At 42.0% G+C, this 26,358-nt stretch overlaps 1 protein-coding gene across 3 annotated transcripts; it reads left to right on the top strand.

The window, feature by feature from the left end:
• Positions 1 to 22,361, top strand: ube2t (ubiquitin conjugating enzyme E2 T). 3 transcript variants are annotated; one of them, XM_033042484.1, is made up of 7 exons: positions 1 to 74; positions 6,582 to 6,723; positions 10,089 to 10,158; positions 10,811 to 10,916; positions 14,032 to 14,130; positions 17,743 to 17,853; positions 21,516 to 22,361. In XM_033042484.1, exons 2-7 carry the CDS (start codon positions 6,615 to 6,617, stop codon positions 21,633 to 21,635), a joined length of 615 nt encoding a protein of 204 aa, XP_032898375.1. In that variant the 5' UTR covers positions 1 to 74; positions 6,582 to 6,614; the 3' UTR covers positions 21,636 to 22,361. The 3 variants fall into 3 exon arrangements, with proteins under 3 accessions (XP_032898375.1, XP_032898376.1, XP_032898374.1); XM_033042485.1 differs by lacking the exon at positions 1 to 74 and adding an exon at positions 102 to 166 and having other exon boundaries at positions 17,743 to 17,829; XM_033042483.1 differs by lacking the exon at positions 1 to 74 and adding an exon at positions 109 to 166.
• Positions 22,362 to 26,358: the final 3,997 nt, after the last annotated feature.

Raw genomic sequence — 26,358 nt, 5'->3', positions numbered from 1 at the left:
ACCGGAAGCGGCCGTTGCAGGAGGTGGCTCGCGCGGGCTATTTGAAAGCGGCCGCTCGGCGGGAAGAGATTACGGTGAGCAAAGATCTAAGATCTTTGACTGTGAGTGCGAGGTCTGGTGCAAGTATCTTTGGTCTGGCGGAGAGCGGGAATAGCTGCTGGGACAGGTAGTTCTGTTCCAATACGATTATTGCATTTTCATGTTATAGGAAATCGGATGATTAAAGAATTGTCAGCGATGGGAAAGTTGTCAGGGGCTCGAGCGCTTCAGGCTAGCAATAAGCAAGCTATCTTTTTGGAAAATAGCAATGAGTTAATTTTTGTCACTGCAAGTTAAAGATACCAAAGGCTATAATGTTGCATTCTGCAATCATACTTTATTAAACACGTGTCAATGTTAATGGTAGCCTGTGGTTAAAGTAGTATTTCTTATGAGACAAATCAAACGTGTCTAACTATTGAAGATAAATATTTTTCCCCCTAATACTAATTAAATCCAAGGCCGTGCTTTTTTTTTTCTTTGTCAATTTCCAAAGTGGTTCTCTGTTCCTAAAAAAATTGTATTATGACCAGTTTGCTTTGTGTAATGCAAACAGTGTTCCCTGATTCATTCCATAAGCTTGAATGCAGACTTGGGAACAGCTCATTCCCCTCATAGCATGCTTCTGAACGGTCCTTCCATTTGTTTAGTTTAGAGATACAGGGTGAAAACAGGCCCTTTGGCCCACTGAGTCTGTGCCGAATAGCGATCCCTGCAACTAACATTATCCTGCGCACATACACTAGGGACAATTTACAATGTTACCAAGCCAATTAGCCTACAAGCCTGTATGTCTTTGGAGCGTAGGAGAAACCCGTAGCACCCGGCGAAAACCCACGCAGTCACGGGGAGAACATATAAACTCCGTACAGACAGCACCCAATGTCAGGATGAACCCGGGTCTCTGGCAATGTAAGGCAGCAACTCTACTGCTGTGACACTGTGCTGCTTGGATGGTACCCTATGCTAGGGTACCATCTAAGTCACCTCTACCCTGTTGTGGACATTGGATTTGTCTATGGAACTGATGCACTACAATGCTGAGAACTATATTCTGCATTCAGTATCTTCCCCTTTGCTCTACCTATTGTTCTTGAGCTTGACATGATTGTATTTATGTATAGTGTTATCTGGTCTGTGTAGGAAGGAACTGCAGTTGCTGGTTTAAACCGAAGATGGACACAAAATGGTAACTCAGCGGGACTATCAGCGTCTCCGGAGGGAAGGAATGGGTGACGTTTTGGGTAGAGACCCTTCCTAGCGTCGTGGATCTTGACCCAAAATGTCATCCATTCCTTCTCTCCAAAGATGCCTGGCCCTCTGAGTTACTCCAGCATTTTGTGTCTATCTTTGTATTATCTGATCTGATTGGATAGCATGCAAAACAAAGCTTTTCACTGGTACAGGTGGCATTAATAAATCTCAACCTAAACTTGCTTGCATTGTATTGTATATGTGTCATGGAAATGCATGTTATAGCAGAACTATGTAATCGGCTGGCATAGTGGCACAGAATTACCGTCGCTGCCTCAAAGAGCCAGAAACCCAGATTCAATCCTGATCTCGGTTGCTGTCTGTGCAGAGTTTGTACCTTCTCCCTGTTACCGCATGGGTTTTCTCCGGGTGCTCCGGTTTCCTCCCACATTCCAAAGACGTGCAGGTTTGTAGGTTAATTGGCTTCTGTAAATTTTCCCTAGTGTGTAGGATCGAACTGGTATATGGGTGATCGCTGGTCAGCGTGGATTCGATGGGACAAAAAAGGTGTTTCCATGCTGCAACCCCTAAAATTAAAAACTAAAACTATTCATCAAGGATGATTGCAGACCATATTTTAGTGATGAGGATAAGATGTTGTTGTGAATGGAGGTTACAGGGCAGCAACCTAAGTGTGAAGTAACGTAACATGGTTCTCTAAGTAGAGTGACGATGTTTATTAGGGCAAACTAATCATCAAGGTCCAAGAATAGAAATCTTGCATATCACCCGAAGAAGAAAAAACTCCCTTGTTGCTCATGATGAGTAAGGAGCTTTGAAGCATTGTGTACCAGTGCTACAAACTTCATAAGATCTTATTTGAGGATTTGGAGAAATCTTTAAAAGACAATTTAATTCAATGACATCTAGATTTTTGAAAGGTGCAAGTTTATGGCATTATATAATCATTAATACAATGAAGATACCCGCAAAAATAAATAACTTTCGGATCCTTTTAATTTGGCTTGTGTGGAGTCATTTAATGTGCAGACTGCAACTCAGCGGGTCAGGCAGCATCCCAGGAGAACATGGATAGATGATGTTTTGGATCTGGACTCGCCTTTCTGTTTGTTATCCATATTTTCCAGAGATGCTGCCTGACCCACTGAGTTACACCAGCACTTTGTCTTTTTTTTTTGTAAACTAGCTGCTTTATGTTTACATTTAGTGTACCGATTAGAAAATGAAAGAATTTAGGCAAAACGATTTTACATGGATTATCTGATAAGTTCACAATAAAATAGGCTGGTCAGCGTGGCTTTGTGAAGGGGAGGTCTTGCTTGACAAATTTGCAGGAATTCTTTGAAGTAAATAGCAGGGCAGACAAAGGAGAATCAGTAGATGTTGTTCACTTAGATTTTCAGAAAGCCTTTAAAAAGGTGCCACACGTTAGGCTGCTTAGGAAGATGAGAGCCCACAGTATCAAAGGGCAGATACTAGTATACATCCAGGTTGGCTGGATGGCAGAAGACAAAGAGTGGCAATAAAAGGGGCTTTTTCTGGTTGGTTGCCAGTGACTAGTGGAGTTCCGCAAGGGTCGGTGCTGGGGCCGCTACTTACTTTGTAAATATGATTTGGACAAGGAGTTTGAAGGCTTTGTGGCAAAGTTTGCAGATGATATGAAAATAGATGGAGGTACAGGAAGCGTAGAGAAAACAGGATCTCTGCAGATGGGCTTGGACAGGTTGGGAGAGTGGGCAGAGAAGTGGCAGATGGAATATAGTGTGGCAAAGTGTGGAGTTATGCATTTTGGTAGTAGGAATAAAGGCGTAAACTATTTTCTAAATGGGGTGAGAATCCAGAAATCGGAGGTGCAAAGGGACTTGGGAGTGCTGGTGCAGGATTCCCAAAAAGTGAATCTGCAAGTTGAATCGGTAGTAAAGATAGCAAACTCAATGCTAGCATTTATTTCAAGAGGGCTTGTATGCAAAAACAGGAATGTAATGTTGAGGCTCTAAGGCCACATTTGGGCACCATGTCTGAGGAAGGATGTGCTGGTGCTGGAGGGTCCAGAGGAGATTTACAAGAATAATCCCAGGAATGAGTAGACTAACCTATGATGAGTGTTTTTTGGGCACTGGGCCTGGACTCGCTGGAGGACCTCATTGAAACGTACAGAATAGTGAAAGGCGCGGATTGAGTGGATATGGAGAAGATGTTTCCACTAGTGGGGGAGTCTCAGACGAGAGGTCATAGCCTCAGAATTAAAGGAAGTTCTTTTAGGAAGGAGATGAGGAGACATTTCTTTAGTCAGAGGGTGGTGAATCTGTGGAATTCTTTGCCACAGAAGGCTGAGGAGGCAATGTCACTGGATATTTTTAAGGCAGAGATAGATTCTTGATTAGTACAGGTGTCAAAGGTTATGGGGAGATGGCAGGAGAATGGGGTTAGGAGGGAGAGATAGATCAGCCATGATTGGAGTAAACTTGATGGGTCGAATGGCCTAATTCTACTCCTATTCCTTATGACTGAATGTTCAAGGGAGAATATTCAGGTGGGCTGGCAGCATCTCTGGACAATATGGCAACCGGGAAGTCGGGTTCCGATCCAAAACATCATCTATCCGTGTTCTCTGGGGATGCTGCCTGACCTGCTGTTACACCAGCACTTCGTCTTTTTTTTTGTAAACCAGCAGCTTCTTGTCTACATTTAGTGTACCGATTAGAAAATGAAAGAATTTCGGCAAAACTATTTTACATGGAATACCCAATGTTGAAGGGAGAATATTCAGCATACAAGCAGCGTGGAAGTGATGTATGAAAATGTGAGGCTGTTTTGCTTTGGGATGTGATTCAGGAGTGAAGATGGAAGATTAACATGCAAGAGACTTCAATGCAGTGCCCTCTTCTTTGCCCATTGTGGTTGAGGTAGTCAGCAGAAAGTGAATATCTTGGGTCATAATGACCCAAAGGTCTGCCAAGTCCACTGCAGCTATGGAAGCACACGATGCACTCCCAAGACTTAAATGTATTTTCACTGCTGTTGGGATTTTCAGCACATTGATTCCAAGACCATGATCACAACAAGTAATCATTCAATGAAAATGGCAAAATAACACTTGGAGTTGCTGAGGAATACTCACATTTGTGCAGCTCAAAGTTATTATTCTTGGATTTGGAATTGACTCGTCTGTATTTTTGTCACGGAATATAATAATAGCAGATATGATGGAATTGACATGTTATTAAGCATCACTTTCTTTTTGGAAATGGGAAACAAAGCAAGTTAGGAGATGGGTTCAAGTAGGGCATGTTGTGAAAGTGCACTGACCACTGAGCTGTTAGGAATTGTAAAATGGAGCCACAAAGAGCACGGTGGAATAAAAAATTAAAAAGTACATGTTGGCGATAGAAGTTAAAAAAAAAAAATCATAAATCACTTGGTACATGCACACGATACCCAAGGAGATGATAATTGAGGACATGATTAAAAGAAAGTGCTGGAGTAAAGGTGGGTCAGGCAGCATCTGTGGAGGACATTGATAGATGACGTTTCAGGAAGGGACTCTTCTGCAGACCGTTTTTCTTGCACCTTTGCTGAAAGTACATGGTAACTGTGGACTTGTGTTACGGGCTAGTTCTAAGATGCAGTCATCACTGGGATGGACGGGTCATGAGGTACAGGAGACCTGAAACAGTGTGAGTGATGTGCAACCATAGGAAGAACATATCCATGGGAGCTAAAGGCACCTGTTGTATGGTTAACAATGCAATTGCTAATGATGTGTGAGGTTGAGAAAACACGATAGATTAACTGAATTGATAAGTATACAATGTAAACTTGCAGTATAACTTTGTGTTAATTGGTTGAATGACTTCCTTTTTTAACGTGGCATGAAGTATCTTGAATTACTGCTATTTAGTTTGTTCTGCTTTCAACAAAGGAAGTTGTGTTGCTGGATGGAGTTCTGCTGATAATGCAATGGAAAACCCAAGAACCTACACACTTTGATTGTCTCTGGTCCAGAACCACACCCCTTCGAGACATCTGAGAATTTCTTAATCTCGCGTTTAACCTTGGTAAATTTAATCGCACCACCATTCATTGCCATGCCTTCAGCATATTTTGCAATTCCCTGTTATAAATTAGACAGATACAACGGTCCAACTTGCCCACACCACCAACATATCCCGGCTATACTGGTCCCACCTACCTGTGTTTGGTCCATATCCCTCCAAATCTGTCCTATCCATGTACCTGTCTAATTGTTTCTTAAATGTTGGGATAGTCACAGCCTCAACTATTTCCTCCCAGCAGCTTGTTGCAAACACTCACCACCCTTTGTGTGGCAAAGTCACCCCTCAGATTCTTATTAAATCTTTTCCCCCATCACCTTAAACCTATGTCCTCGATTCACCTACTCCGGGCAAGAGACTTTTCTCTTTCTATTTTCCTCAGGATTTTATGCACCTCTGTAAAATCACGCATTATCCTCCTGCACTCCAATGAATAGATTCCCAGCGTATTCAACCTCTCCCTAGAGCTCAGACGATCTAGTCCTGGCAATATCCTCGTAAATCTTCTCTGTACCATTTCCAGCTTGACAACATCTTTCCTATAGCATGGTGCCCAGAATGGAACACAATAGTCTATACGTGGCTTCACGAACGTCTTATATAACTAACATGACCTCCCAACGTCTATACCCAATAAGTAGACACAAAATGCTGGAGTAACTCAGTGGGATAGACAGCATCTCTGGAGGGAAGGAATGGGTGACGTTTCGGGTCGAGACCCTTCTTCAGACTGTCCCGCTGAGTTACTCCAGCATTTTGTGTGTACCTTCGATTTAAACCAGCAACTGCAGTTCTTTCTTACACTTTCGATACAATACTCTAACTGATCAAGGCCAATGTGCCAAAAGCCATTTTGACCATCTGATCTACCTGCAACACCACCTTCAATGAACCATGTACATACACTCCTAGGTACACAAAATTGCTGGAGGAACTCAGCGGGTGCAGCAGCATCTATGGAGCGAAGGAAATAGGCGACGTTTCGGGCCGAAACCCTTCTTCAGTCAGACATTTCACAACCTACATACACTCCTAGATCCCTCTGCTCTACAACACTCTCCAGAGCCCTACCATTCACTGTGTAGGTCCTGCCCATGTTAGACTTCCCAAAATGCAAAACCTCACATTTCTCCTAATTAAATTGCCCCATGGTTCTCCAGTAAGATGACACTTTTTTGTTACTGTGTACACATTTTACCAAGCGGTTGATTAAATGTTCTTGATACACAATTTCCTTGAATATTTCAGTGCTAAATTTTAATGTTTCTGCAGGCCACCTTGGAATATACAGATTACGGCAAGATAATGCAAAGAGTTTCAAGGTTAAAAAAAGAACTACAGCTATTGGCAAATCAGCCTCCTCCTGGTATTTCTTGCTGGCAGAATTGTGATCAAACGGATGAATTACGAGCACGTATGTTTTTAATTTCTTCCAGGAATAGCAGACCTTTTTTGTTCTTGCCTTTGTAAACACTGAAGTTTTCTGTACCAAATAGGTGCCTCAATATTCAATTATATTCTGCTTGGTATTACTCGACTATATTTGAATACAAAGTGTCTACCAATTGCATCTGTGGTTTTATCAAAATTTAAGTTGGATATAGAAGATAAAATAGTAATTTCTTGGTATAATTTAATCTCTATATAACTAAAAGTCGTTATCTTGTTTGTGTTTGTGCCCACGATGTGTCTCTGTGTCAATCTGGTTAATTCCTATCTTCTTCCAAAAGCTAGGCCACAGCCTTCCCATTTTCACACATTCCTACTCACATTTTTCTCTTGGTGGCGATAAACATCTTCCTGCCACATTGCCACCTATATTTCCGAGGTTGTCAATGATTCAAGTTTTAAGAAAAGGGAAAAAACGGTCCTCGCACACAGCCACAATGACATCACAATGGGGCATTGCCAACAGTAACCGCAGCTTCTCACCAACAGCCATTTTTCCAGGATGTTCCACTGATGATGTCACAATGCAACTCACAGTGCACCAATCTCAATGGGCTCTCAAGCTGCCGAGTGCGACAATGCCATCACAATGGGACGTTGCCAACGGTAACTGCAGCATGAGGTTGCTGCCCCTGTACCAATATCTGGAGGGGCTACTCCTCAACTTCTGATTGCATTTTAGGCCCACGATCCTGGTGTTTGGGCACAAGGCAGGGAGTTGGGAGGGCCGATTTGGGGAGGGGGGGGGGGAATCTCCCTGTCAGTTTGCACCTGGACCTGGCAGAGATGCCCATTCGAGGGTCTAGGCAGCAGGCGGTTGATGGTCACACCAGAGTCGGCTGCCTGCCCCTCTTCCGGGCCTACGTCCGTGCTCGTGTGTACCTGTAGAGGGAACACGGGGATGCTTGAGGCCTTCCGTCAACGCTGGTCACTGTGGGGTGCCATCGAGGGAGAGACAGACAGAGAGAGGGAGACAGAGAGACAGAGAGGCCAAGAGACACAGAGTGGCCACAACCCCGCCCCCCACATGTCAAGTCCACGTTGCCCACCCCACCTCTCACTCACCCCCTTCCCCCAAACCCCCTGCCTCCACCCCCGACCTGCCCGCACCCCGCCCCCCTCAATGTGAGGACCATTGATTGCCTCCATAAATTCCATAATTTTCCTTGTGGGGGGTGATGGAGGTGATTGGCACCGAGGGGCGCCTGTCTCTGGGGTGAGCGCTGACACCGCGCTTCTCCCCCCCCCCCCCCCCCCCCCGCATTGGGGGACAGGGCCCAACGGGTCCCACTTGGTCTAGTAAGCTATAAAGGGCAGCATGGTGGCGTGGCTGGTAGAGCTGTTGCCATCGAGCACCAGAGACCCGGGTTCGATCTTGACCTGAGTGCCGTCTGTGGAGTTTCCACATTCTCCCAATGACTGTGTGGGTTTCCTCCAGGTGCTCCAGTTTCCTCCGACATCCCTAAGACATGTGGGTTTGTAGATTAATTGACCTTTGAAATGCGCCTAGTGTGTAGAGAGTTGATGAGAAAGTGGGTTAACACAAAACTAATGTGAACAGGTGATCGATGGCTAACATTGACTTGGTTGGCCAAAAGGCCTCTTTTCATTCTCTAATCTAAACTAATAAGTGTTCCTTCTTGCAATGGTCTCAAATCTATTGTATGCTCATAGTATGAGGCCATTTTTTATAACCTTGCCGATCACGTTTGCATCATAGATACTAGTTTCTGATTGTTGCCCACAAAACGACATGAGTTGTAAGAAAATAGGTTAAATGACTAATTTTCCCTCAGCCCAAGCCACTTTAGCATTTCAGTGCACATGGAAACAATTTATTTTGATGTTAAAAAGCAATGCCCGTGAATTCTTCTGCACGTCTCAAATATATGATTCTATGCTTTGGATCAAGATTTGAATTTAACAAGTAAAATACAGACATGTTTGCACCACCATTCGAATGTGATGCATTCAATGAATTGCCATAAACATTGGTCTGCTTTTCTCACACTTTAAATTATTACACAAGTACATCTACAGTCTGAAGAAGGGTTTCGGCCCGAAACGTCGCCTATTTCCTTCGCTCCATAGATGCTGCTGCACCCGCTGAGTTTCCCCAGCAATTGTGTGTACCTACATCTACAGTTAACTGTTCTAAACCTGCACATGTATATAGGGACAAGCCAGTGCTTAAGTTGCAGGCATTTAATGTAAATACAGTTCTGGCAAATGTCTGTAAGCCGATATTTCCATAAGTAAGAAATGTCAGATTCCTATAGTAACCCATATATTGCTGTACATACACTTGCTATAATTTCATTCATAATTGGTCTGGCATCACCTGTAATTAAACTAATGGAATATATACAGGCACCTCGTGTTTTATGCAGGGATATGTGCTTGAAAAGCAGCTCGAGATTCAAAAACACGTAAATTAAACAATACGTGACCATGCTGTCTTGTCAGCAGTAAATTTGAGTACGTTATTGCAAAAATAACAGCGCGTAAATCAAGCTTTGATATTAAAGGAACAAACACATTATTTAAAAAATGCACTAGTCAAACACTTGTAAAACAGGAGGTGCCTGTACTGTATCCAGTCATGAATGAATATCATAAAAGATTATTATAATTGCCAGCTTGAAAATGATTTTGAAATGTAATGGAGAATTAGCATGGTCAGTTCCCCCCCCCCCCCCCCCCCCCCCCCCCCAAGTCGGATCATTCATATGCTGGGGAAATCTTTTATTACTACCCGAAGAAAGGACTCAATATATGTCATTCCGTTTCTCCAGAGATGCAACTTGTTCCGCTGAGTTACTCTAGCATTTTGTGTCTATCTTTGGTGTAAACCAGTCCTTCCTACTTTATTAAAGCTTAACTGGTATATGGCCCGGTATTGTTTTTATTGATTTGAACTCCCAAGGTTAATCAATGTCTTTGATTTTAAATCAAATATAATCTGGTGTTTAGTTTAGAGACAGCATGAAATAAGCCCTTCCGCTCACCGAGTCTGCGCCGACGAACGATCCCCGCATATTAACAATATCCTACACACACTAGGGCCGATTTTTTAATTTACCAAACCAATTTACCTACATACCTGTATGTCTTTGGAGTGTGGGAGGAAACTGAAGATCTTGGAGAAAACTCACATGGTCATGAGGAGAATGTTCAAACTCCGTACAAACAGCACCCGTAGTCAGGATCGAACCCGGGTCTCTGGCGCTGCAAGCACTGTAAGACAGCAACTCTACTGCTGCGCCACCACACCGTCCAACTGGCCTAACAGTTATGAACACAAGCCCTGATTGTTTTTTTTCTCTCTAGAAATTATGGGAGGTGCTAATTCACCATATGAAGGTGGAATATTTAATCTTGAAATTATTGTTCCTGAAAGGTAAATTTAGTTTCAACATTTTATACAGTCATTTATTTTGCCTCTAAACTGTTATAAAATAGCTGATTTAAAAAAAAAACTTACACTTGTGAAATTAGAACAGTAGACAAGAGGCATCATGGTGCTGGCGCTATCTTGTATCCTTTCCCATTCAGAGTTGTTAAAGGTAGAGTCTTAACTTGGCTATAATGGTCTGTTGTCCTCGTGGTGGCACTGGCACGGAGTTGCAGGGATTGGCCTGGCCAAACTATGTTGTTGATGCCTTCCGCTGCTCCTTGTCGCTGCAGGCCGCGTCTGATCTACAGGCTTGGCTGCTCCAGCAGCCCACTCCAACATCTTGAGTGCCCTCACAATTTAGAATGTGTGGGGGGGGGGGGGGGGGATACCAGAGCATCGGGGAAATCCATGCAGTCACGGTGATAGTATGCAAGCTCCACACAGATAACTTTAGAGCTCATGACTGAACCTGGCTCGCTGTTAGCAAAATGTTTATCTTGTGTGTTAAGAATGACTTGGGAGCAAATATAACTGAGATGCTTAGTTTAATTTAAAGCAGGCAAAGTTTTAATAGCACCCGTTCTCATTTAAAATAAATTGATTATGGGTATTAATAAATTGAATAATCGCATTCTTTCTAAATGCTCTTATTTAGATACCCATTTGAGCCTCCCAAAATCCGTTTTCTTACTCCGATCTATCATCCTAACATTGACACGGCAGGAAGGATCTGCTTGGACATCTTGAAGTTGCCTCCAAAGGTAATCAGAATTATTTGTTAATTACTTGATGCTACAGGTGCACAACCTTTTATCCGAAGATCCAAATAACGAAAACCTCCGAATAGCGGACATTTTTTCGGTCCTTGAAGAAAGGTCCTTGAAAACGTTCACCAAGGGCGGCCCGCAGAGGTGACAGCGGAACCTCCGGTCGGTCCTCGAAGAAAGGGGAACTAAATCCCCATTCATAAAAGAGAAGGTGAGGGTATATTGCGCGGGAGGGTTAATAATTAACAATATGCTGCTGCCTGCCCGCTGAGTTAAAAAGTTCCCACGGTAGACTCACGATACACAGTGTATCGTGAGTCTTGCGTGGGAACTTTTTAACTCAGCGGGCAGGCAGCAGCAGATTGTCGCTCCCTTCAGTTTCACCCCACCTACACCCCTCTGCTTCCCGGCCATGTGTGTGACCCCTTCCCTCCCCTCTCCAGCTCCCCGCTCATTGCACCGGCGCGGGGGCTTTGCACTCACTGTCTTCACGTCGGCGATACCAGCAGGTCAGTGCCAGTCACCGGAGACGTCAGGACCAACGGGACACCGACCCCCAGGCCCACTGCAAGCACGGAGATCCCAGAGACCCACAGCCAGCAGCAGCCCAGCCCCGTTCCAACTCCAGAGGAAAACTGCAAACTGGCCGGAGACGTCAGGACCACCAGAAGCCGTTCCCCGAGCTGCGCCCCCTCATCGGGACACCGACCCCCAGGCCCACTGCAAGCACGGAGATCCCAGAGACCCACAGCCAACAGCAGCCCAGCCCCGCTCCAACTACAGAGGAACCTGGGTTGCGGATGACGGGGCGCAGCTCGGGGCGTCGTAGGGGCCCATCGGGGAGCGGGTTCCTGTTGGTCCTGACGTCTCCGGCCACCTGCCATCCTCCGGGAACTGTACCGCCCTTGCAGGAGAGTGGGGTTGTTTGCAGTTGCAGAGGGAGGGGGCAAGGGCGGTACAGTTCCCAGTCTCAGCTCCAGTCCAGGGGGGTGGCCGGAGACGTCAGGACCAACGGGACACCGACCCCCAGGCCCACTGCAAGCACGGAGATCCCAGAGACCCACAGCCAGCAGCAACTCCAGCCCAGCCCCGCTCCAACTCCAGAGGAACACGTAGGGGCAGAAGCTGATGGTGTGCAAGGTACGTCTTGTTCTTGGGGTGGCGGATGAGGGAGCGCAGCTCGGGCTGTGGGCAAATTGCCACTTGTCGCCGTAGCGGCCCATCGGGGAGCGGATTCCTCTGGAGTTGGAGGGGGAGGGGGGTATTGTGATGTTTGATCGCCCCCTGCTATCCCAGGGACAGGGAGACACAGTGGCTTTTTAGACTGGTGGGCAATCACTTCCAAAGTTCTGCCTACACAGTCAGTACACCTCTCCTACACTGCATTTCATACAAACATTTATTCTGCAAGAAAAAACTACATTGAAGACTCAAACTCGCGACCGAGTAACTGCCAGGATCGAGGCGCAAACTCGCGACCTAGCTCGGGGATTCAAGAATCCCCGAGCTAGGCCGCCTAAGGGCATGTAGCCCCGCTAGGGTGACATGAGTGCGAGAGGTGATTCAATGCTGCGGGCACATTTACAAATTCAGGAATTCATTCAACACACTGCATTTCATACAGACATTTATTCTGCAAGAAAAAATGACATTGAAGACTCAAACTCGCGACCGAGTAACTGCCGGGATCAAGGCGCAAACTCGCGACCTCGCGGATATGAGCCGAGCACTCTACCACTGAGCCAGCCATTAAAATCTACGCTAAAAAAATTCCATTCCGAAGGCCGACAAATTCTGAATTACGAAAAGTGTCTGGTCCCAAGGCTTTCGGATAAAAGGTTGTGCACCTGTATTGATATTTTGGTTAAACATGAGTCTACAATGTTACTGTCCTTACTGCATTCACTAAAACTATATGTATATATCTCCCTCCATTGCCTTTTGAGAAATGAAAAATTAATTGTCAAAAAATACATCTTGGAACTTCTACCTTTTTGGAATTCATGTGTACTATTTTTAGGAATTGAAATGATACCTAAACTTTGTGGCTTTTTTTAATGGTCACAAGAAGGTCAAACATTAACTTTAATATGCATTATTTTACACTGTGAACAGAACTTGGTTAGTTATAGCAATAATATCAATCCACAATTTTATGTTTGTTTGCCTGTCTAGATGCTATACTTTGAACTAGGAACTTCCTATATCTGTGAGGCAATGAGAATAAATAATTCCTGTTCATATCTTTTGCTATTTTCCACTCCAATTCCCAGTAGCACTTGCTCTCAAAATTGAAATGCCAGTGAGCCACTTCATCAGAATATTGCACTTTTGGTTTTGCCTCCAGGATGTTAAATTGGTTGACAATCTACTTTCCTGGAATTTAGTGTTTGTATCGGAGCCTAACGAAGATCCTCGGCCATTATGTTAAAGTGCTTAAATAAAATACCACATTATGTTCTTGCTTAAGGGCACAGTAAATTGTTTAAGAAATACCACATTCGTGCAATTTGCTTTTGGAAGCAGCTTAAAAAGATTATGATATGCTGTACTTGGTATTTTCAAAACTGGATACAAAGATGACTTCACAACCACATGCTATGGTCTTCCCAACTGTAACTTAGTAACCACGATATTTTAACATGTGGTTTCTCGGGGATTTTATGTCACATGTTCTGTACTTTGAGCAAAAATCTAATACAAATTCAGTTTGCCTTTCAATAAATGGCTTTGACTCTGGCTGCTACTGAAAGCTATACTATTATAATTTTAAACTTTTTGAGATAGTTAATTCTATTTTTATAGCAGCACGTTGCATTATTTTTCTTTTTACCCAGTGAAGTTCTTTTTTAAAATCAATTTTTTCTGTTGTGCAAAATTATTTCGACTAGTTTCCTCTTCCACAGATGTCAATATTTATTTGATATGGAACTGGTTTCTAACTACATATTCTAAATTTCAACAATTTGTTTATTGAGTTATTGTGTAATGTAAACAAGTTTGTCCATTGCAAGTAAATACTATGTCATAAAAAAGAGAAAAATGCTAATTTCAAATGTAGATTTTACTTGGAAACACAATGCTAAAATATGTTAACTTTGTTATCCAGGGAGCCTGGAGACCATCTCTTAATATCTCCACTGTGTTAACTTCTATTCATTTATTGATGTCAGAACCTAATCCAGATGATCCTCTCATGGCTGACATTGTAAGTTTTTAAAATTACTGATTGTGTATAATATACAATATGTTGATTGAACCTATCTCAAAATGAAAGTATGTTTAAGTTCTACGGAATGTACAACATATAATGCACAAGCTAACAATCAAAAACATTTCTGAAGATGTTGGAAATTTGAAGAATTCTGGAAATGTGCAACAAATCAGACAACATCTCTCGAAAGAAAAAGAAAATTAGAGTTCAAAATAGACAATAGGTGCAGGAGTAGGCCCTTCGAGCCAGTTCAGTGTGATCATGGCTGATCATCCCCAATCAGTACCCCGTTCCTGCCTTCTCCCCATATCCCCTGACTCCGCTATCTTTAAGAGCCCTATCTAGGTCTCTCTTGAAAGTATCCAGAGAACCGCCCTCTGAGCCAGAGAATTCCACAGAATCACAACCCTCTGTGAGGAAAAGTGTTTCCTCGTCTCCGTTCTAAATGGCTTACCCCTTATTCTTAAACTGTGACCCCTGGTTCTGGACTCCCCCCCAACATCGGAAACATGCATCTGCCCACTCCCCCAACCTGTCCACGTCACCCTGTATTCTCATAGCATCCTCCTCACAGTTCACACGGCCACCCAGCTATGTGTCATCTGCAAATTTGCTAATGTCACTTTGAATCCCTTCACCCAAATCATTGATGTATATGGATGGTTTTTGATTAGAATTTGGAAAAGGTAGAAATGAAATGTTTTGCATTGTGGAGAAGGGAGAAACGTTGAGAGAACAAAGGGAATGGCTGTGAGAGGAGAGCCAGAAAGACTATTGACAAAGTGATAGTGTTATCATCTCCATTCTGAAAGCTTGTTGATCGCAGATGTTCTGACTGGAGGTGATGCAAATGTGCAAAAAGTGGAAAAATTGCTGAAACTAAAATGTGAAACGGAGCAGTTGCTGAATTCTAGAATTAGAGAATACTGGCAATGCTCAACAGGTTGGGCAACGTTTTTTCAGAGAAAAACTGAATTAGGATCATGAACCTGTAATGTTTCATCAGAATCGGCCAGTTCACAATAGAAAGGTTGGTTATATGAAATTATTGAATTCAAAATTGACTCAAAGATTGTAATGTATTTGTCGGAACATGAGGAATTGTTTCTCAAGCCTAACTATTGGAGAACAATGATGGAGGGTCAGAGTGGGGATGAGATGGAGAATTTAAGAAAAAAGCAACTGGAAGCTTGGAATCACCCTTGTGGATTGCATTGGGGAGCATGGAAACAGGCCTTTTGGCCCACTGAGTCCAAACTAACCATCGATCATCCATTCACACTAGTTCTATGTTTTACCACTTATCAAATACGTTTCCTTTACACTAGGGGCACTTTACAAAGGCTAATTAACCTGCAAACCCGCACGTCTTTGGGATGCGGGAGGAAACTGGAGCACCACTAGGAAACTCACAGGGAAAACGTGCAAACTCCACAAAGACATCATCCGAGGTCAAGATCAAACCCGAATTTCTAGCGCTGTGAGGCAGCAACCCCACCAGCTGAGCCACTGCCGCTACTGACTAAGTATTCTGTATAGCAATTGCCCAATTTACTTTGGGTACTTTCAGTGATTGCGTAGTGAGAATAAAACCCCCATTTGAAAGAAGTAAAGAGAATTGCTATTTTATCTGGAAGGATTGTTTGGCTTCTGAAAATGTGGGAAGGGAAGATGAAAAAAGATATGATGCATTTGGTGTAGTTGCACATCATGAGAAGGGGAAGTAGGCATTAATTCAGATGAAAGACAAGCCTCTGTTTAACATCTCATTGAAATACCGCTTCTCCAGTGGTAGAGCACACTTGTTTTTGAACTTCCCTATGCCAAACTTTCAATTCCGCACCAGTGCTTGCAAGATGTCTTCCTTTGAAAAAAAGTATGACTTCTGTCATATTCATACAGCACGCAAATAGGCTCATAGCTCCATCATTACCATGCAACTATTGGCCACCTACACTAATCGCTATTGCCCGCTTAAGAACCATATGCTTTGATGACCTATTTGTTTGTATGCTTCTTAAAGACGTAATTATATCTGATTCCACCACTGGCAAGGTCCAGCTGTCAACCACTCTTGCGATTGATGCACATTCATGCTGCTTGTCATTGAACACAATGTGTTGGACCACGATGGATGGTGCCTGTGCCTTATACGAAATGGCTCCCCACACAATTATATTGGAACGTCTTTAGACTATTTCCAAGCGCCTTGGATCAGAAAAATCTTTGAAACGTAAAAATATCTTTAAATTTAATATAGTTCAAAAAATAACTTTTATAAACACCATTCAAAGAAATGGTAATATTAATTGGTTTACAATTTTAATAAGGATGGCATAAAGCTGAGAAGTCTGATTTGCCGTATGTAGCCCCTTGGCTCAATAAGTTATAGAATGGAACAAGTGGTCAGATGTATAGAATTGAATCAGGGGTAGGGCATATTGTCATCCATTCAATAAGAATGTTACCTAATCTTCAGCATCACTCTGTAGTTGATCTATACCTTTTGATTCCTTATTGATATCAACAAAACATCAGTCTGTGTTGAATGCAGAATACTCTTGAGAATTTCAAAGATTCACCACTGTCTAGGAGGAAAAAAAGTTTGTATCTGTGCTGAATTACTGACTTTAATATCCTTTATCCTATTCTTTAAATAATTACTATAAAAAAGTGATAACCTCATCTGTTTTGATTAGTTTATTTTTTTGATATGTTAGACATTTCTAGCATGTTTTTCATTTATCCCATTTTCTCCACAACTTTAATATTAATATGTCATTTTTTTTGTGCTTGCCTTTTTTCATAGCTCGCAGAGGTCCTCTAGTGTTGCAATCTGTTATTGCAGACATTTCAAAGTTTGATTTCCAAATAACTGGGATGCAAAATAATTACTCTTGCACTGATTGCCAAAAAACAGTTATCCATAATTTACACTTGATAATCCTAATTATTTTTTATCCTTGGGATGAAAAATTCAATTAAGTTCCAGCAAATACATTTATTAGCATTAGTTTCCACACAGCCAAACATTGCTTAATTTGAAAATGGTGCTTGAATTTGAAGAGTTGATGAGATAACGTTATTTATCCTTTAAACATTTTTGAGCCTCTCTGATTTGATACCAAATTTGTTAACACTATAACTTTATTTTTGTTCTTTCACATTTTCCTCCCTTTGAGCTCTCTGAAATGCAATTTAATCATCTACATGAACACTTATTGTTTCAATTTAATTTTAAAAAAAGACGATATTTTTAAACTTTATCGCAAAATGTAAAGCTATCTATTATTTTACATTGGTTTTTCTGATGTCAGAACATTTTCAATTTTTTCATAGGTTTGTTTTATATACCTACCATTGTTATAACTGACATTCAGGATTGCAATTACAGGATATAGAATATAAAAATTCTGATTTGATATAAATAGTCAAATGTGGTCATTTCCTCTTGACTTCTGGTATGTTTTTGCCTTTCTGATCGGAACAACAAAGCCAGGACTAGCCAGTAGATGAAAATTGAACACTTGTATAGTTACAGTATAAATTACATTGAGGGAAACATATTCTGAAATAACCTAATGCAATTTCACGTTTTTATTTTAGTCATCTGAATTCAAATATAACCGGCAGTCATTTCTGGAAAATGCAAAACAATGGACATTAAAGCATGCAAAACAAACTAAGGCCAAGGTGTGTTTTAATATTTGCATAGAGGTATCTCTTTCTATTTCCTTAAATGTGTCACATTTTGTATGGCTGGCATAAGAACATAAAAATGGCTTTGCTTTCCTTCCAAATTTGAGTATGATAACTCATGGATGATCAGCCATGATCATATCGAATGGCGGTGCAGGCTCGAAGGGCCGAATGGCCTACTCCTGCACCTATTTTCTATGTTAATGCAAAGGGTTGACCCGTAGCTCATCCGTAGTCATCTACACCAGTGGCATTGTTTATTATTGTCCGGTTTAGCGAGAGATACAGTGGAAAAACTGTTTTGCATGCCATCCAGTCAAATCATACCTTGTATGAGTACAATCACTGGTACTGTGGTGTTTGGATTACCTTTCCCTCAGACCACAGTACGTGCGCCTACAGAACAATGTCTCAAGCACCATCTTGAGCAGCACAGGGGCTCCACAAGGAACTGTGCTGGCTCCATTCCTGTTTACCATCTACACTGCGGATCTCCAATATAACACCAACAGCTGCTTTTTGCAGAAATTTTCGGATGACACAGCTGTTGTCAGCCTCATCAAAGGGGGCAATGAGGAGGAGTATAGAGACATAATAAGCAACTTTGTGGAGTGGAGTGCACACAATAACCTCCATCTTAACACCACAAAAACCAAGGAGATAGTTGTGGACTTCAGGAGGAGGAGGACTCAACCAACACCAATCACCATTAAGGGCACTGAGGTGGAGGTGGTCGCTAACCACAGGTACCTTGGTGTGCAGCTTGACAGTGAGCTGGACTGGAAGGGTCATATGGAGGCGGTGTACAGGAAGGGACAAAGTCGACTGTATTTTTTAAGGAGGCTGAGGTCATTTAACATCTGCCAACCTCTGCTGTGCAGTGTCTACCATTCAGTGGTGGCCAGTGCTCTGTTTTTTGCTGTGGCCTGTTGGGGAGATGGTGCCCGCATAGCGGATAAAAACAGACTGGACAAGCTGATCAGGAAGGCCGGCTCAGTGGTCGGGGCTGAGCAACGAACGGTCCAGCAGGTGGCAGAGGCCAGAACTCTGAACAAACTGGGTTCAATAATGACCAACCCCACTCACCCACTCCATGCCCTGAAGGTGATCAAGAACAGCATCTTCAGTCAGAGACTGATTGCACCAATGTGCAAGACTGAGAGACATAGGAAGTCTTGTATACCAGTTGCTATAAGGTTATATAATGCGCATAAATAACTGCACTTTTTTTCATTCATTGTATTTTAACTTGTATTTTAACTTGTATTTTAACTTGTTAAGTATGGAAGCTATTTGAGGAAATGTGTGGTGTTATGTCTGTCTTGAAGCTGTCGTGGCACTGTATTTCCTGTAAAGGATTATTAAAGGTATAATCAATCAATCAAAAATCAAATTATGCACAAAAACAACAGGTAATGCAGCGTGCAAAATATAGTGCACAGCTGCAGAGACTGCTTTTTTTTTAAAGTGGCAAAGCCACAGTGAGGTAGCTTGGAAGATCAGGGCTACAATTTTGGCTTATGAGGGATTGATTCAATATAAATGTGAGAATATACAAGATTGTTCACATATAATTGCAATCTTATTGTAAAAATAGGATTTGGCTTATCCAACTGTAATTTGCTGATCTCACCCTTGTCCTCTGCCCATAGACAGCATACAGTTGGTGAAAATAATGTCTCAAGAGCATGATAACTTAGACAACAATTGTAATCAAGTGTTTAGTTTGAGCTGATTTGTTAACGTAGGTATACATTGGTTGATATTTTTGATTTTGAACTGAGGAAGGAATCAACCATCATTCCCAATTATTAATGTCCATCGGGTTTTGGATGAAATGCATTCATTTTTGTTAGTGCCTGATCGGACAATTGCTTTCCATGGTTTAGCTTGTTTACGTGAAAAAAGTAGACTAACTTTAATGGAAGTGATAAATATTGCTTTCTCATACACCTGTAATTATTACGGAATTGGGAGAGAATTAGCTAAATAAATATTTAATACTTTTTGGTTTTTATTAGTCCCCTAAAATAAACATTAAGTCCTGAAGTACTCTTTTTTTTTCAATAGAAATACAGCATGGAAATGGGTTCTTCAGCCAACTGAGTCCACGCTGACCATTGATCACTCATTCACTTTAGTTCTGTGTTATCCCATTTTCTCATCTACTGCTTGCACACTAGGGGTGATTTACAGAGGTCAAATAACCCATAAACCTGCACATCTTTGGGATGTAGGAAGAAACCAGAGCACCTAGAGGCAACCCACTTGGTCGCAGTGAGAACGTTCAATCTCCACACAGACAGCACCCGAGGTCAGGATCAAATCCAGGTCTCTGCGTTGTGAAGCAACAGCTCTACCAGCTGCGCCACTGTGCTGCCCTTGCGCTCGGCATTTGTAAATACATATTTGATTAATCTAATACTTGGGGCTCTTGAATGATCCATGCCAAGATCAGTCCAGAGAAATTCTTGACCGCAGTACGCAGCCTCACCTTTCTTCCCAATAATTAAGCCCTAAACCCCAGCTGATAATGGTGACTATTGGAGCAAAGCTTGTTGGGGAAAAATAAGTGTTTTTAAGAAACCATCGTTAATGGGTAAATGGCTTTTGCATTTTGGGCATTAATCCCATGAGTTACAGTGTGCCAGAACGGTATATGATTTTCATTGCCCTTTAGTTTGTTTTGGACAAATGCTATTTTGCCTTTAGTCCCTGTTTCATTTCATTTTTTTTGTAAAAAGTTATAACTGGTAATTAAGAGCTTGTCCTCTCTAACACTGCATCAGCTTGTGCTTCCAGTTTATTAAAGTACAAAATGCTCAAGCTGATGAGTGGAGGTAAAGCTGCTGCTCCAGTAACACCATTTAGGTGGTTCAGCGGTAAAGTTGCTGCCTTACAGCACTTGCAGCGACGGAAACCCGGGTTCAATCCCGACGTGTGCTGTCTGTACGGAGTTTGCATGTTCTCCCCGTGACCGTGTGGGTTTTCTCTGAGATCTTCAGTTTCCTTCCACGCTCCAAAAACGTACAGGTATGTAGGTTAATTGGCTTGGTGTATGTGTAAATTGTCCCTAGTGTGTGTAGGATCATGTTAATGTGCGGGGATAGCTGGTTGGCGTGGACTCAGTGGGCTGAAGGGTCTGTTTCCACGCTGTATCTCTAAACTAAACAATTTCTATTTACGCAGAACGACTAGTTTTGTACACTTTTGCTACGAGTGAGGCAAAAATAATTTAAGTTCTTCCAAAATGTTATCAATCAAAAATAGAAGCCTATATAGGGTCAGCTGCCACTAGACAGATAGATAAAAAGGACAAGGCAAGTTAGGACACTAAGTAATGGTTTTGAATGATAAGTTTGCGTACAGAAGAATTTGGGAGAGTCACTGTAATATTGGAAAACTCAAGTATACTTTTATCAACTATGTGAATGAGCGTTTCAATAGAAGAGGAAGTGAGCCAAGTAATATGGTGATGGAGATACTAATCTAAGCTGTATGTATTATCTATAGTTGCATTTTGAGTAAAGATCTGAATGTAATGATTTTAAATACTCCTGTTTAAAATATATTTTATATCATGGGCAAGTAAGTTAGCATAATATTTTAGTTCCCTGCTGTTATTAAATAATCTTGCAGTCAAGTTTAACAGTAAATTAATTCATCTTTTTTTCTTTCAGGTACCTGAATGCCTCAAAGAGAATCTGAACCAGGTGGAACCAGATGTGACGAAGGATAGAGCTGCAGCACGAAAAAGATCTGCCTGTGATTCTGAAAATGGCAAAAAGTTTTGTTTGTGAATAGTGTGTTATTTTTGTGTTAATTTATGTATGTAATATCCTGTTTTTTGTTATTTAACTGTAATTACTAACTATGTTAGCGAACCACTATGAAACTGCTTGACTATGTTACTGGTATATGATGGAAGTGGTGGGTGAAGGACACCTGAGGACATTTGTAAATCGTTGAATGCCGTATTTGGATGCAGATTGGAACCCATAGCGTGAAAGTCTAGCTAAAGTAAGATTAGAAAGAATTGGGCAACATGTATGCCAGAGAGATGAAACATTTCAAATCGAAAGACTGCTGCTTTATTTGCCCTGTGCTTGGTCTAGGGAAGGCTATTGATGAAAGACCTCAGAAGCTTGGCATTCAAGTGGCAGTAGATGAACTTGTTCACCCTTGAATGGAATAGAGATGTTTGTCACAGGGTTGGCTGAAGTTAATTTTGCTCCACAACATAATCCCTCGCGGTTGTAAGCCAGCATCTGCAGTTCCTTGTGTTTCTATATTAACCAAATTTCTTATGCATTTGCTGGAAAATTAGTATGTTAAGGATGCTGCCTTCTTGGGTGAAAATCAAAAGTAAATTTGGGCTATTAAGACATATACTGATTTGCGAACAAGGAACTTTCAGTTTGATTTCCAGCATTTACAGAAATGTAATCTTACTATTTGTTTCCTGGTATTGTCAGAACTGTTAGATTGACACATGAATTGATCATTAAACGACACAAAAAGCTCAATCTGATTTCATTTTTCCACTTGATCACTTTACAGGATAGCAATGTTGGCATTGATTGTCCATCTTTGATTGCCATTGAAAAGTCATCTTCCAGTGAAGGTATTTCTGCAATTTAAAAAAAATCATTGGTGAGCTGTGTTGCTTAGTCATACTTGCCACCTAGTTCTCTGTATTGTTTATCGTAAGTTTGGATTTGTGCTGACGTCCAGAAAACAGGATAAAATAAGACAGCTGGCATTTGACCGGAAACGAGATATAGCTATGTTTAATGTGCAGGGAGCACTGTTCTCAATTTATTTTGCATTGCCAATCAAAATGAATATTGCTTCTGGCAGTTATTTAATATAAAATATGGGAAAGGCAGATGGTGAAAAATAGAAAAGTCATTGGCTGCTGACAAATATTTATTCACAAGGCTGGGTATATCTTCATATTTTGCACCACATGTTCTATGTTTGCACCCTATGTAATGGTCACAAGAATCCATAATTGATACTTGCTTCCTGACACAACTTCCTGGTACCACTTGATATGTTGCAATTAGTAATAGAAGAAACTCCGAGGAAAGGAAAATATTGCTAGAATCAACATTTCGCCAGGCATAGATAATGTTTGGCGTTAATATTAAATCAAATTTTTAAGATTTTGACATGTTGTAGCTATTTTCCTTTTTGCTGTAAATACTTGTTACAATAAAATGTAATTAGATTTATGTTGACTCCTTTGGCTTGGAAGGGTCATAATTAAGAAAAATGTAACTATTAACAGTAAACATATTTGTTTAGTCTTCCTACAACTTTATAGGGTGAAATTAAAATAAAACGGTCAACATTTCTAAAATGTGAAATATTCATAAGCTCTGTTGAGCACTCCAGTCCTGCAGGCAATAATATTTGCTAATTGGTTTAGGTTAGTTTAGAGATGCAGCATGGAAATAGGCTCTTCGGCCGACTGAATCCTCGCTGACCAATGTTCCCTGTACACTGGCACCATCCTACCCACCAATGAAAATTTACAATTTTACTGAAGCCAATTAACCTACAAACCTGTATATCTTTGAAGTGTGGAAGAAAACTGGAGCAGCCGGTGAATACCCACACGGAGAACGCACAAGCTCTGTACAGACAGCACCCGTAGTCAGGATTGAACCCGTACTCTGGCGCTGTGAGGCAGCAACTCTACCACTGCGCCACCATGCCGCCCTTCTTATTAATGCTAATGGAAACCGATTGAAACAAGTTAACATTAAGCTTAAGAAATAAATAATATTCTAATAAAAATAATTAACATCTTCAAAACTATAATAAATGCTATAATATTTTGGAGAGAAGGCAGGTACGGGATACTGAGTTGGATGATCAGCCATGATCATATTGAATGGCGGTGCAGGCTCGAAGGGCCGAATGGCCTACTCCTGCACCTAATTTCTATGTTTCTATGTGACAGAAATGATTCCTTTCAACTGGAGACAAGAATACTTTTGGGGAAACAAACAGCCAAGGCTAATTACTGAAGATATAAAGAGGGAAATTATACAGATACCACCTGCATTAATGACATAAATGGGATAAAAACTCTATCTGCACATAATTACCAAATTAATTTGATTGAATTGAATGTCTAGAATTATTTTGTTACATATTTTCACATGATCTTAATCTGAAATTTTAACAAATGACAGCCTTGTAAATGATTTAAAAAGGGCAAATGTATTTTATTAAATAGCATAAAATGAATGTGTTCTGAACTTCCCAATTTACTTTAATGAGAACAAATTGCATTGACTATATACTTAATTTCCTATGCTTTTATATGCCATGCTACCAATTTAATTTCTTATTTTTATTTAAAATCATGGGGTTTTGCCATTGGAATTGTTTTACAAAATATCAAGAAATTTTCAGTTATATAATAACTATGATGGTGTCTTCGTGGTTCTTAGAAGTAAGGCTGGGAAGTACTAACTGGTTATTGCAGTGCTTTCTATCTCAGTCTTTCTCTGAGATACTGGAAAAAGGTCTGTAATTTAAACAAGGATGGTACAAAATTAAATATTGGGTGAGAATAGCATTCTTATGGAGACTCTTCTACAAGCATGGACATGTTCCATACCGACAGTGGCGGAAAACCCGGCGGGGGGGCGGGGGCAGAGGGGACACGTCCCCCCCATGTTTTGAGAGGTGGGGGACATCTCCCCCCCCCCCCCAAATTTTTGTCATCTCAATTTTTAAATCTCCGCTTTCCGCGAGACAGTGGAGGTGGGACTGCTGATCGAGGGCACCGATTGGATTAGAGAGACGTCGGTCAGCAGGCAATGGGGGCGAGACATGATGATTCAACGCGATGATTGGAGGAGTGGGGGGGGGGGGGTGGGACTGAGGATAGAGCGCGCTGATTGGAGGAGGGAGATGTGGCACAGACCTGCACCTCATCCACAGGCAGGATCGATCCCGGTCGGGTCTCCGGTGCTGTCCCGTCCCCACCCGAGTGCCCCCCCCCCCCCCCCCCCCCCATCCCAACAGATGGCCAGAGAGGTCGGGAGTCAGACGTGAGCTGTACCCCCAGGCCCACAGCCAGCGCAGAAAAGCAGCGCTAAACCCAGCTCAACTCTGCCTGTCCCGCCAGGTGAACCTGCCTGGGCTTGCGGGAAATATGGCCAGCGCGGAGAAGCAACGCTGGGTCCCGTCAGTCCAGGCAGGACTGTAGTTAACCCGGCGAGACGGGCAGAGTTGAGCTGCATTTAGCGCTGGATTGATCCTCCGAAGCCTCGCGGGTGTGTGTGAGTGTGCGCATGCAAAATATTATTTCCCTCCGTCCCCTCTATATTTTGATAGCGAGTTCCATACCTGCATACCGAACAAGAGTCCTGTCCTGATGCAGGGTCTCGACCTGAAACAGCAACAAGAAGGCGGCACAGTGGCATAGTTGCTGCCTTACAACGCCAGAGCCCTGGGTTCAATCCTGACTACGGGTGTTGTCTGTATGGAGTTTGTACATTCTCCTGTACCCATATGGGTACATTCTCCTGTGACCAGGTTCCCCGGTTTCCTCCCACATTCCAAAGACATACAGGTTTGTAGGTTAATTGGCTTTGGTAAATTTGTACATTTTTATCCCTCGCGTGTAGGATAGTGCTAGTGTATGGGGTGATTGCTGGTCAGCGCGGACTTGGTGGGCTAAAGGGCCTGTTTCTAAATCAACCATTCCAATGACTCTACGGATGCTGCCTAACTTGTTAAATTCCTCCTGCAGTTTCCTTTTTGTTCCACAGTAAACAATGTTGCAGGAACAGATTACACTTATTCCCTTATGTGAATGGCTCGATTGTAATCATGTATTGTCTTTCCATTGACTGATTTGCACGCAACAAAAGCTTTTCACTGTACCTCGGTACACGTGACAATAAACTAAACTAAACACAGATTCTTACAATGATACCAACCAATGTGTTATGAGTATATGGGAAACACGTGTTACTCATTGTGTAAACAATACACATACCAGCCACAATGGATCAGTAGTTGAGAGTGACGGGTGCAGATTTTACAGACTTCTTTAATTAGACTGTCATTCATGGAGACTTACAGTAAGTCCACTATGTCCATGCTGGCCATCAAGCATCAATTTACAGTAAACCTTATTTAATTTAGTTATGTTTACAGCATGGAAATAGATATGGGCCCTTTCAGCCCAACAAGTCCATGCCGACCATCATTCACCGGTTCACACTAGTTCTATGCTATCCCACTTTCTTATCCACTCCCAAAACATGAGGTGCAATTTTACAGAGGCCAATTAAATTACATAACCGCACGTCTTTGGGATGTGGGATGAAACATGCAAACTCCTCAAAGCCAGCACCTAAGATCAGGATCGAGTGAGCTTTGACGCTGTGAGGCAGCAGCTTTACCAACCGTGCCACTGTGCCACCCTTAACTCGTATCACTTCCACCAGATTCAACTACTTATCTATGCAACAGGGGCAATTTAGAGTGGCC

Source organism: Amblyraja radiata, chromosome 24 (genome assembly GCF_010909765.2).
Source record: "Amblyraja radiata isolate CabotCenter1 chromosome 24, sAmbRad1.1.pri, whole genome shotgun sequence".
Taxonomy (NCBI): Eukaryota; Metazoa; Chordata; class Chondrichthyes; order Rajiformes; family Rajidae; genus Amblyraja; species Amblyraja radiata.
This window is presented reverse-complemented; position numbering and strand designations above follow the sequence as displayed.